This window comes from Carcharhinus amblyrhynchos, chromosome 6 (genome assembly GCF_965287045.1).
Source record: "Carcharhinus amblyrhynchos chromosome 6, sCarAmb.v2.hapA, whole genome shotgun sequence".
NCBI classification, from domain to species: domain Eukaryota; kingdom Metazoa; phylum Chordata; class Chondrichthyes; order Carcharhiniformes; family Carcharhinidae; genus Carcharhinus; species Carcharhinus amblyrhynchos.
In genome coordinates this window covers 111,760,999-111,773,517 of record NC_137329.1, presented here as the reverse complement: position 1 = coordinate 111,773,517, position 12,519 = coordinate 111,760,999, and the positions used below count along the sequence as shown (strand labels likewise).

Genomic DNA, 12,519 nt, shown 5'->3' with positions numbered 1-12,519 from the left:
CCCATTCGCCTTCCTGACCACCTGCTGCACCTGCAAGCTGGGTTTTTGCGACTCATGCACAAGGACCCCGAGGTCCCTCTGCACCGTCGCCTGCTGCAGTTTTTCGCCACGTAAGTAATAGTCCTTCCTACCATTCTTCCTACCAAAGTGGACCACCTCACACTTGCCAACATTAAATTCCATTTGCCATTTCCTGGCCCATTCGCCCAGCCTATCTAGATCCTTCTGCAGACTCTCCACACCCTCCGCACAATTTGCCTTTCCCCCAATCTTGGTGTCATCAGCAAATTTCGACACCTTGCACTCGGTTCCCTCCTCCAGATCATCTATATAAATGGTAAATAGCTGAGGCCCCAGCACCGACCCCTGGGGCACCCCACTAGTCACCAACCGCCAATCCGAATAGCACCCATTGACCCCCACTCTCTGCCTCCTATTTGACAACCAATCCTCTATCCACGCTAACACCCTACCCCCAACTCCATGTCCTTCCAGGCCCTATCCATGCGACCCCTAACGTATTTACGTCACTAATCCCCCTGATGCTAAGGGGCAATTTAGCACAGCTGATCCACCTAACCTGCACATCTTTGGACTGCGGGAGGAAACCGGAGGACCCTGAGGAAACCCACTCAGACACAGAGAGAATGTGCAAACTCCACATAGACAGTCACTCGAAGCTGGAATTGAACCCACGTCCCTTACACTGTGAGGCAGCAGTACTTACCATTGTGTCACCATGCTGCTCTAATTATAAAAAGTAAGTAAATATATTGGTCAAGTACATAAAGTAATGGAAATGAAATTAACAGTACTTTATGTTATTGACTAAAAGATATATTTATTATTAAAATGTTACCTTTATAAGGAACAATCTAGTGATTATAACATTCAGTAATGCATAAAGAGTTGGTTGCTAGATTTTGTCACTGTTCACTTGAATGGGAAATGGTAGGTAGCATCACTTTGTTTTCAACTTTTGTTGTAAATGGTGGGAGCTTTTGTACGTAGTAACACCAAGATGTCGGATCTGAACATAAGAACATAAGAAAAAGGAGCAGGAGTAGGCCATCCAGCCCTTCGAGCCTGCCCCGCCATTCAATAAGATCATGGCTGATCTGTCGTGTCTCAGTTCCACATTCCCACCCTCTCCCCATAACCCTTAATCCCCTCGCTTATCAAAAACCCATCAACCCGCGTCTTAAAAATATTTAGCGAGGCAGCCTCCACCACCTCAACGGGCAGAGAATTCCAGAGATTCACCACCCTTTGAGTGAAGAAGTTCCTCCTCAACTCCATTCTAGACCGCCCCCCCTTTATCTTGAGGCTGTGCCCCCTAGTCCTACTGTCCTTTCTGAGCGGGAAGAGCCTCTCCACCTCTATCCTATCCATCCCATTCATCATCTTATACGTCTCAATGAGATCTCCCCTCATTCTTCTAAACTCTAACGAGTACAAGCCTAGTTTATTCAGCCTCTCCTCATAGCTCAACCCCCTCAAAAGATTTGTACAGTTAAGCTAGTTTGTCATTCCTGTTTTCAAGTTTTAAACTATTATCAATAATAAACTTTTTTTATATTTAAAGCAGACTTTTTTCCTTTTGGATTGTGTGTTTTGCTGCTCCTTCAATCAATTTTTAACCATAAACTACACTCGCTATTTATAAAATTCATTTCCTGCTCAAGAAACGTAGCTATTAAATCCAGCAGCAAAACAAAAATCAACAGGGCTTGCACTGCAGATGCTGGAGATCTGAAAAAATAGTGCTGGAAAAGATCAGCAGGTTTTGCAGCAACTCAGAAACTGAGTTAATGTTTTTGAGTCCAGTACAACTTAGTTCGGGACATAAAAATGATCTCTTGGGGTAATTTGCTGTAATTTTTCTCTCTTGCCTGTTGCCTTCATATGCGAGATGACCAAGACTAGGAATTCTGTTTATCTTGGGTTGGAGTAAGGGATACGATCTATATTTCTCAGCTCCTGTTGTATTTTGCCGGATTGTTTGTTTTTGCATGTGCACTGCACTCAATAATTTCTGCTAATTAAGAAACACAAACATTGGTCTGCTAAGAGTTACTTTATGAATAATGTGGTTGTTGACCTTACTTTTGATGTCATCATGTTGACAGCATAGACCTGAAAGGGTTTTGCTGTTAGGATTATGTTTTCAACAAGTGTTAAGTTATTAAAAGTATTTGGTATGCAATATTTACAGAAAAAGAAATACTTAGTGTTTAGAAAACTGTTTTCCAGCCCCCCCCCACCATTCTGATTTTTTAAAATTTTTTCCCATTTCCATAGAACCATAAATCCCTACAGTGCAGAAGGAGAGCATCAAGTCTGATCCAACTGTCTGAAAGAGCATCTGACCCAACACCCGCTCCCCCCCCGCACACACACACAATCTATCCCCCTAACCCTGTGCATTTACCATGGTTAATCCACCTAACCTACATACCTTCAGACTCCAGTCATTTGTCTTCAAGTGCTTTTTTAAATTTTCTGTCAAACATAAATGCTGTCCTTTAATTTTACATGATTCTGCTGTGATTTGAGTTGTGAATTCAACCAGTTCTGATTTAAGGCTTGATCATTGTGGATACAAAGTAGGGGATGACAAGAACTTTGGTATCTTATCACAGTTGACTTTTTCTAACCATAGGTACTCTACGACCTGTGTCACCTTGGCGATGGCTGTTTTCTGTGCTAGTTCCACTAATTATTACTTCACATGCACTAAAGAAGAAAAGTCTTGATCGTAGTGGTGCTGTTGGAGGTAAAGTTTCAAACATAAATTGAATATTTTATGCTTTGTGCCTCTATTGTGTTGCCATTTTAGTTTTCTGTATGGCATCTAATATGCAGAGTCATATTAAATTGCATTAGGTTGACTGGTAGAATCTACAAGATTGCAATGGGTTGGAACATTTAGTACCTAGTCATAACTGAGACGTCCAGAGTTACACTGACCTTAGCCCCACAACCACAAAAAGAGGCCGTTTCGCCCATTGTGTCAGTAATAGCTTTGTTAGAGAAGCTTCACTATATTTCCATTGAGTTTAGATTTCAAGATTTGTTCCATTGCCTTACACTGCTCTGTATTAATTTATTTTTTAAAACTGAGAAATTTGTAGGGTCATGGAAAAATAACAGCTTTGTTTTTGATGGATTAAAACATTCCAAGGTGCTTCACTGGAGCATGATAAAACAAAATATGACACAAACACACAAAAGGAGATGTTCAGTCAGATGGTCAAAAGCTTGGTCAAAGCAATATGTTTTATAAAGTGCATTAGAGGAAGAAAATGGGGTAGTGAGACAGAGAGGCTTAGGGAGGAGAAATTCCAGAGTTTTTTGAAAAAGTTTATTAGTGTCACAAGTAGGCTTACATTAACACTGCGATGAAGTGAAAATCCCCTAAGTGCCACACACTGACGCCTGTTGAGGAGGAATTTAACATGGCCAATGCACCTAACCAGCTTGTCTTTGGGACTATGGGAGGAAACCGGAGCGCTCAGAGGAAATTCATGCAAATACTGGGAGGACGTGCAGACTCCCCACAAACAGGGACAGGAATCAAACCCAGGTCCCTGGTCCTGTGAGGCTGCAGTGCTAACCACTGTGCCACAATGACGTCCACAATGTAACCAAAAGCATTGTCATTACTGGTGGAGTAATTTAAAATCATGGATGATCCAGGACCCAGAATTTGATAAAAGCAGGTATATTGGAACTGGAAGAGATCCTAGCGATGGGGGGGTGATAAGACTTTGGATGGATTTGAAAATTTTAAAATCAAGACATTGTTTGACAAGGAGCTAATGCAGGCCTGCGAACAGGAGTGATAAATGAATAGGATTTGATTTGAGTTAATACTTGGGCAGCAGCGTTTTGGATGACCACAAGTTCATGATAGAGTGTGGGAGACCTTGCCAAGAGTTGGTTGGAATTGTCAAGTTAGAGGCAACAAAGGCATGGACAAGGGCTTTAGTATCTGCTGAGCTGAAACTGGGTTAAGCTGGGCAATATTGCAAAAATGGAAATAGGCAAACTTAATGGTGTGATTGCGTAGTTGGAAGCTCAACTCTGAGTCAAATATGACACCTTGGTTGCATACAGATAGATTTAGTCTCAGAGAACTGCAAAGCAGAAGGATGGCATTGATAGTCAAGGAACAAAGCCAATGGCTTCAGTCTTCCCAAAATTCAGCTGGAGGAAATTGGTTTTGGGAGCGCATCAGTACAAATGTCACTGCATAAGTCAGAAGTACATAACTCATAAGAACTAGGAGCAGGAGTAGGCCATTTGGCCCCTCGCGCCTGCTCCACCATTCAATAAGATCATGGCTGATCTTTCCATGGACTCCGCTCTACTTAACCACCTGCTCACCATAACACTTAATTCCTTTACTGTTCAAAAATCTACCTATTTTTGCCTTAAGACATTCAACGAGGTAGCCTCAACTGCTTCACTGGACAGGGAATTCCATAGATTCTCAACCCTTTGGGTGGAGAAGTTCCTCCTCAACTCGGTCCTAAATTTGCTCCCCCTTATTTTGAGGCAGTGCCCCTAGTTCTAGTTTCACCGGTTAGTGGAAACAACCTCCCTGCTTCTATCTTAACTATTCCCTTCATATGTTTCTATAAGAACATCCTTTCATTCTTCTAAATTCTGATGAGTATAGTCCCATTCTACTCAGTCTCTCCTCATAAGCCAACCCTCTCAACTCCCGAATTAACTGGCACTCCCTGCAACCCCTCCAGAGCCAGTATATCCTTTCTCAAGTAAAGAGACCAAAAGTGTACACACTACTCCAGGTGTGACTTCACCAGCACCTTATACAGCTGCAACATAATTTCACAGTTTTTAAACTCCATCCCTCTAGCAATGAAGGACAAAATTCCATTTGTTTTCTTAATTACCTGCAAACCAGCTTTTTGCAATAATAACCCATTTTGCTGTTATTCCTACCAAAATGGGATGATCTCATATTTGCCAACATTGTACTCCATCTGGCAGAACCTTGCTCACTTACTTAGACTATTTATGTCCCTTTGCATATTTTCAGTGTCCTCTGCACACTTTGCTCTAACACTCACCTTGACACACTACACTTGGTTCCCAACTCCCAGTCGTCGATGTAAATTGTAAACAATTGCAGTCCTAACACTGATCCCTGAGGCACACCACTAGTCACTGATCACCAACCAGAAAAACACCCATTTATCCCCACTCTTTGCTTTCTGTTAGTTAACCAATCCTCTATCCATGCTGATACGTTACCCATAACACCATGCACCTTTATTTGATGCAGCAGCCTTTGGTGTAGCACCTTCTGGAAAAGGAGACCAAAACTGTACACACTACTCCAGGTGTGACTTCACCAGCACCATATACAGCTGCAACATAATTTCACTGTTTTTAAACTCCATCGCTCTAGCAATGAAGGACAAAATTCCATTTGTTCTGGAAATCCGGATACACCATATCCACCAGTTTCCCATTGTCCACTGCGCTCATAATGTCCTCAAAGAATTCCAATATATCAGTGAAACATGACCTGCCTTTCATGAACCCATCCTGTGTCTTCCCAATGGGACAATTTCTATCCAGATGATTCGCTATTTCTTCCTTGATAGATTCAAGCATTTTCCCTTCTACAGAAGTTAACCTAACCAGCCTATAGTTACCCACCTTTTGTCTAACTTCTTTTTTAAACAGTGGCGTCACATTTGCTATTTTCCAATCTGCAGGAACCACCCCAGAATCCAGCAAATTTTGGTAAATTACCACAAATGCATGTGTTATCTCCCCCGCCATCTCTTTTAGTACCCTGGGATGTATTCCATCGGGGCCAGGAGACCTTTAGCCCCATTAGCTTACCTAACACTGCTTCTTTAGAGATAATGATTGTTTCTAGGTCCTCACCCACCATAGATTTTTGTCATCAATTTTTGGCATGTTATTTGTGTCTTTTCTGAGAAGACTGACACAAAATACCCATTCAATGCCTCAACCATTTCCTCATTTCCTGTTATTAAATCCCCCTTCTCATCTTCTAAAGGACTGCTGTTTACCTTAGCCACTCTTTTTCATTTTATACATTTGTAGAAACTTTTGCCATGTTTTTATATTCTGAGCTAATTTACTCTCATAATGTATCTTACTTTTCTTTAGAGCTGTTTTTGTGGCTTTCTGTTAAACTTCAAAGATTTCCCAATCCTCTAGCTTCTCACTAATCTTTGCCGTTTTGTATGCATTTTCTTTCAATTTGATACCCCCTTTAGCTCCTTAGATATCCATGGCTGATTATCCCTTTTTCTACAGTCCTTCCTTATGATTGATGTACGCTTTTGCTGAGCACTGTGAAAAATCACTTTGAAAGTCCTCCACTGTTCCTCAATTGTCCCACCATGAAGTCTTTGCTCCCCATCTACCTTAGCCAACTTCTCACTGTAGTCTCGTTTGTTTAAGCACAAGACACTGGTATTGGATTTTACCTTCTTATACTCCATCCGTATTTTAAATTCAATTCAACTACACTGTGATTGTTTCTTCAAAAAGGATCCCCAACTATTCGAAAGCTAAAATGGAATTTTGGCATTTATATCAAAGGAAATAGCGTATAAAAGTAAGGAAATGTTAGTGCGACTATACAAGGCATTAACGAGACTGTACCTGGAATCCTGCTTTCAGTTTTCGTCTCCTTATTTGAAGAAGGATGAAGGAAGCAGTTCAAAGGATGTTCACTAGATTGATTCCAGAGATGAGAGGTTGATCTTATGAAGAGAGATTGAGCAATTTAAGTCTTCCAGAGTTTAGAAGAATGGGAGGAGAGCTAATCTAGGTATATATATGATAAGGAGACTGACAAAGTAGACATGGAGCAGATACTTGCTGTCAGGGGATAACATAGAACAAGAGATCAAAGCTTTAGGATAAGGGTAGCAGATATGAGGAGAAACTATTTCATATAAAGGATCATGAATTTGTGGAATTCGCTGTCCCAGAGTGTAATGGATGCCAGGCCATTGAGTAAACTTAAGGAAGAGCTAAGACATATTTTTAATTAATGAGTTGAAGGGTTATGGAGAACAGGCAGGAAAGTGGAGTTGAGGCCGAGACAAGATCAGCCATGATTGTATTGGATAGAGGGAGAAGGCTTGAGGGGCTGAATTGCCTACTCCTGCTCCTAATTCTAATCTTTTTATATTCAAAGATGCTGTTAAGTAACGGGCGAGTTCCAGCACATATGTAATATAATAAACAAATCCTTAACTCCTAGAAACGGATGCAGCACATATTATTGATTACATGAAAACAAAAATATTTTTCATGAATTTGTTTTGTTGCCTTAGGTACATTCCAATACGTTGCAACTCAAATTAAGCTTGGATTAATCCATTAAAGCTTGACTTGTGAAATATGTAATGGAATAGTATTCTAAAATAACACGCTTAATATGTACAAAAGCAAAATATTGCAAGTGATGGAAATCTGAAAAATAGAAAATTCTGGAACTTCTTGGTAGGTCAAGCAGCATCTATGGAGAGAAAAACAAACTTAAAATTTCAGTTATTCTGAACATGTAAAAGGGTCTACATTATCGCAAATTCATTTGTATGTCAACATCTTATTTTTCTTCTCCCAGTCAGCCATAGTCTTACTGAGGCATGATGTGGAGATGCCGGTGTTGGACTGGGGTAAACATGGTAAGAAGTCTCACAGCACCAGGTTAAAGTCCAACAGGTTTGCTACCAAATAAAGCTGTTGGACTTTAACCTGGTGCTGTGAGACTTCATACTGTGTTTACTGAGGCATGACATAGCTCTGTTCCTTTGTTCTCAACTCAGAAATTTGATGCTGAGTCTACTATGCAGAGCAGAGGAGGAGGCCATTTGGTCAGTCATGCCAAAATTTCTTCAAATGTTTAATTCCATCATATGTTTTGATTTGGCAGATTCAGATCATTCTTTTGACAAGGGATTTTATCTCTTCAATGACTTTTAAGATTTTGTATGGATGAACAATCTTCAAATACCTCTTCTATTCTATTCTATTACTCTTATATTTACTCCCCTGACCATTTTGGTATCCAGTGGAATTATTTTGTCATCACTTATCCTCAAATGCTAGCAGAGTTTTCAAAATTACAGCTTAACCATCTCTACTTCACTGAATTTATCTGCCAATTTTAAAGTTGCTCAACACAATTATTTCTTGTGTATCCTTGTGAAGCTATACTTCATCTTTCTCATAAATCAACTTAACAATATGGATGAAGGATAAACTCTGGAAGGATTGTGGGGGGAAAAAAGTTGTAGGACTGTCACAAACTGCCCAGATGAATGATGCTGTGTCCAAAGTATTGCTACGGTACATTATGTATGGTTTAGGGTGGAATAAGACAAACTCATATTTTCAGAAAAGCATTTTTTGTTTCCAGTTGTTAGAAGTGTTGGAAGTGTTGGAAGTTTCCCAACAATGCTCTTACTTTTTAAGTGAATTTGTTTTTGTTTTAGTAATTTATGTAATTTTGAGTATGTATTGGATATCTTGAGTCATAGTGCAGAATATCTTGAGTGAAAATCAGTTTCTTTACGTGACTTTTTTTTCACAAATTTCATTCCAGCTTTGATTGTTGGGTTCATCCTTACCATTGCCAACTTGAGTTTCTTCTCTGCATTGCTAACTTTTTTTGTTAGCTCATCTAAACTAACAAAATGGAAGACTGAAGTGAAGAAGCGCTTGGATGCAGAATATAAGGAAGGTAATCCACATTGCTCATGTACAGAACAAAACACTTGGTGATTATGCAATAAATCAAGTATGTAGAAAATCTGAAAGCATTTTCTATCAGTGCATATTGCAAATGCTTTATTTTCAATTTCTTTTTAAATATTCATATTGATTAAATCACCATAATTATAACAGATTAGTCACTTTCTATACATTTTGCTTGACTGCTGTTTTGTCAATGCACAGAACTTGTCAATGCTGGGCTGTTCTGGCCTCACTCTCTAAAACTTTTTCCCTAAACTGCTCCACTTTGCTACATCTGCAGCAAGATTCTTTGGCTTCCCCTCAGCGTTTTTCTCAGTGGTGCAGCATTCACTGATGGTGGGAAATTCTGGTCCTGCTGCTGTCAGTGGGAATTCCCATTGAAATCACCCACACTGGCAAGATCAGTGAATCCCACTAGTGTGAACAGTTTGTGAATTCCAGCCCTGGTGTCACCTTCAGAACGCTCGGTATCTATCTATCAGTTATGTTTTTGGTCACCTTCCCAAATTCTTCCTGTATCTGTTTTACCTTGGAATATTTTACCATATAAAAGGCTTCATATTACTGCAAATTGTTTTTGCAGAAAATTACATGAACAGATATATAAAATCATAGACTGGTTATAGCAAAAGAAGCCGTTTTTCCCTACTGTGTCCTTGTTCATTCTCTGCTGCAGCACTCTCACTCCCCAACCCCTTTCCCATAGCTCTGCAAATTCTTTTCATAGAAACTTAGAAGATAGGAGCAGGATAAGGCCATTTAGCCCTTCATGCCTGCTCCACCATTCATCATAATCGTGGCTGACCATCCAACTCAATAGCTTAATCCTGCTTTCTCTCCATAAACTTTGATCCCATTCACCCCAAGTGCTATATCTAGCTGCCTCTTGAATACATTCAATGTTTTGGTATCGACTACTTCCTGTGGTAATGAATTCCTGTGGTAAGTACTTGAATCTTCCCTTTAGGTTTAGCTAATTTCCTTTTGAAAGCCACATTAAATCTTCCACCACCATACTCACAGGCAGTACTTTCAGATTCTAACCACTCACAGCATTTAAAAATAAAGTTTTCTTTGTGACATCTTTGGTTCTTTTGCTAATCACCATAATTCTGGTTCTCAATCCTTCTCCCAACTGAAGTCCTTTGTACATGGATCCATACTCCTAAATCTTTCCTGCACCCTGTCAAATTCCTTCCTAAAATGATGTCCAGATTTGAAGACAATACTCTAGTTGAGGCAAAACCAGTATTTTGTAACAGTTCACCCAACTTCCTTTGTACTTTGTGCCTTGATTTTATAAAGCACTAGCTTCTGTATAGCTTTTTAACCACTTTGTGAACCTGCCCTGGCCTTTTCTTCTTCAACAATTTGTGCACATATAATCTCTGAGTCCTTCTGTTCCAACACCTCCTTTTGAAATTAGCCTTTGATTGATATTGCTTTTCTTTGATCTTCCTACCATACCTACCTTCTCTCTGGCTTCTCAAAGTGGCTGGACCTTTAAACTTAGCTGCTTTATGGCAGGTGGCATTATAAAAAGGGAGTGTGGCTTTCTTACCTGTGACTCAGCTGCCCTTGATATAAGGCTGAGGAATCCACTACACTACACTGTTCTCACCTGGCCTGAGTAGGAACATCAGATGGAAGAGGAATGTCTTCATTTCCGTGTAAGTAAATACGGACAGAGCAGTGATATGACTCTGCCACTCCACGGAAATTACGTATCAATATTTTGATGTTTTGTTTTGTCTGCCCTGTACAACAAAGTTTGGTTCAATAATCATAGATCATAGAACTCTACAGTGCAGAACGAGGCCCTTTAGCCCATCGAGTCTGCACTGACCGCAATCCCACCCAGGCCCTACCCCCATATCCCTACATATTTTACCCGTAATCCCTCTAATCTACACATCTCAGGACATTAAGGGGCAATTTTTTAGCATAGCCAATCAACCTAATCCACATATCTTTGGACTGTGGGAGGAAAACCCACGCAGACACGAGGAGAATGTGCAAACTCCACACAGACAGTGACCCAAGCTGGGAATCGAACCCAGGTCCCTGGAGCTGTGAAACAGCAGTGCTAACCACCATGCTACCGCGCCACCCATCAGTTTCAAGAAAAGCTGACCCCTGGGGAATACTCCTTGTACACCTTTCCCCAGTTCGAAAAACCACTGTTCAGCACTACTGTTTCTCATCACTCAACCAAATTCATATTCATGCTGCTATTTTTATTCCATAGAAGCCAATTATGTGATGCTTTATCAGACACCTTTTGAAATTCATATATACCACATCATATCCTTTTCGACCACTCGTTACATCATCCAAAAATTCAATCAAGTTAGTTAAACAATTTAATACGTTTATGCTGGATTTCCCTTGGTTAACTTACACTGGTCTGAGTGACTGTTAGATTTGTCCCAAATTGTCGTTTATAAAAGGTTTCCAACACTGCCTGTGTTGCTAGCTTTCTTCCCATATCCTTTTTTTGAGCAAGTTTTCAATTTTTTATGCATTTAAAAACTGTCAGTGAAGATGCAACAAAGTTACTGCATTCTAAAAATCCATACATCTTATAGAGAGCAACTAAGTTTGTAAATATGTCATAAGAGTCAGTTATTTTAATGGCCTGAATCCTCCAAGAATTGGGAATCATTGTTTGATTGCGTTTGCCCTGATTTCATCTTGCTTCGCATTTCTTGCCAGATCTTCTGAGCCTGGCTTTACCAGAAATGCTGAGTATGGTGCACTCAGAACTCGCTTTTTATGGTACTAGCTGCTGTGTGGTAAGTTCAAAGGTTTGATTTGAATGAAAATGAATGGGTAGGTAGATGAATGAGGGAGGGTGGAGGAGTCTGAGTGGCTACTTAGGGGATTCATCAGGGAGTCCAGTCCGTGTGGGTGATTGAGGTATTATTTCTGGAGTTACCCAGGAATTTGACCAGGTTTCTCCTGCCCAACATTGTTCAAGGAACTACGTCAGAACTGTTCCAAGCTCAATTGTGAGGTGGAGATTTTTGGGGAGGGTCCCGGGGAGCACAGATATTGCCTACTGAAAGCTGAATTTTCTGGGCAACTCCCAGGCAGGTCAGCGTGCCAGGACAGGGTGCTGATGTGCTCCTCCGGTTGTATGTCTGGTTTCCGATGACCCAAATCTTCTGGTCTCTGGGTCAAGTGTTTTCAAAAGCACTGGAGAACAGGAATAACCACAAAAAAAGATAGAAATAAAACATTAAAAAAGTCAGGAAAATGGGAAAAAAAGTCAGAAAAAAAAGTACTGTTAGTTTTCTAAATTGTTAGAATCAATGTGGGTTACATAAACGCATGTCATCAGAATTGCATATGCTTAGTTTGTGTCAACAGCACGCATTTCTTCTCATTAAATTACACACATGACTCGGTCAGATTTTCCAAACAGAAGGACTTACTTTGATGCTTATATTGGAGCAATGCATAAAAAAGCAGCTCCTTCTTTTGATTTTCCATGCCAATTTCCATGTCTGGCAACAGTCAGATCTTTGAGCTCCTTTGACTTACATCTCAGTCTCTGAGTGAAAGCAAAAACAAATAAAGAAATCCACTAATGAGTAGCACAACTCAAATGTTCCCCATGCCACTGAGTTTACCAATTTCAAACAGATTCATTGAAATAGATCAGATAACACTGATTTGACTTCCAATCTTGAGCTGACCCTGTCTGAGAATGAAGACCAGGAAAATGGTGGA

General features: G+C 40.2%; 1 protein-coding gene across 5 annotated transcripts in view; it reads left to right on the top strand.

The window, feature by feature from the left end:
- The window catches only part of tmem19 (transmembrane protein 19), a 31,136-nt gene that overhangs the window by 8,084 nt on the left and 10,533 nt on the right, over positions 1-12,519 (top strand). For all 5 annotated transcript variants that reach the window (XM_080191195.1, XM_080191197.1, XM_080191194.1 and 2 more), the window contains exons 3-4: positions 2,663-2,776; positions 8,633-8,770. In XM_080191195.1, the coding sequence (XP_080047321.1) occupies positions 2,663-2,776; positions 8,633-8,770 (252 nt within the window). The remainder of the gene's footprint in view (positions 1-2,662; positions 2,777-8,632; positions 8,771-12,519) is intronic.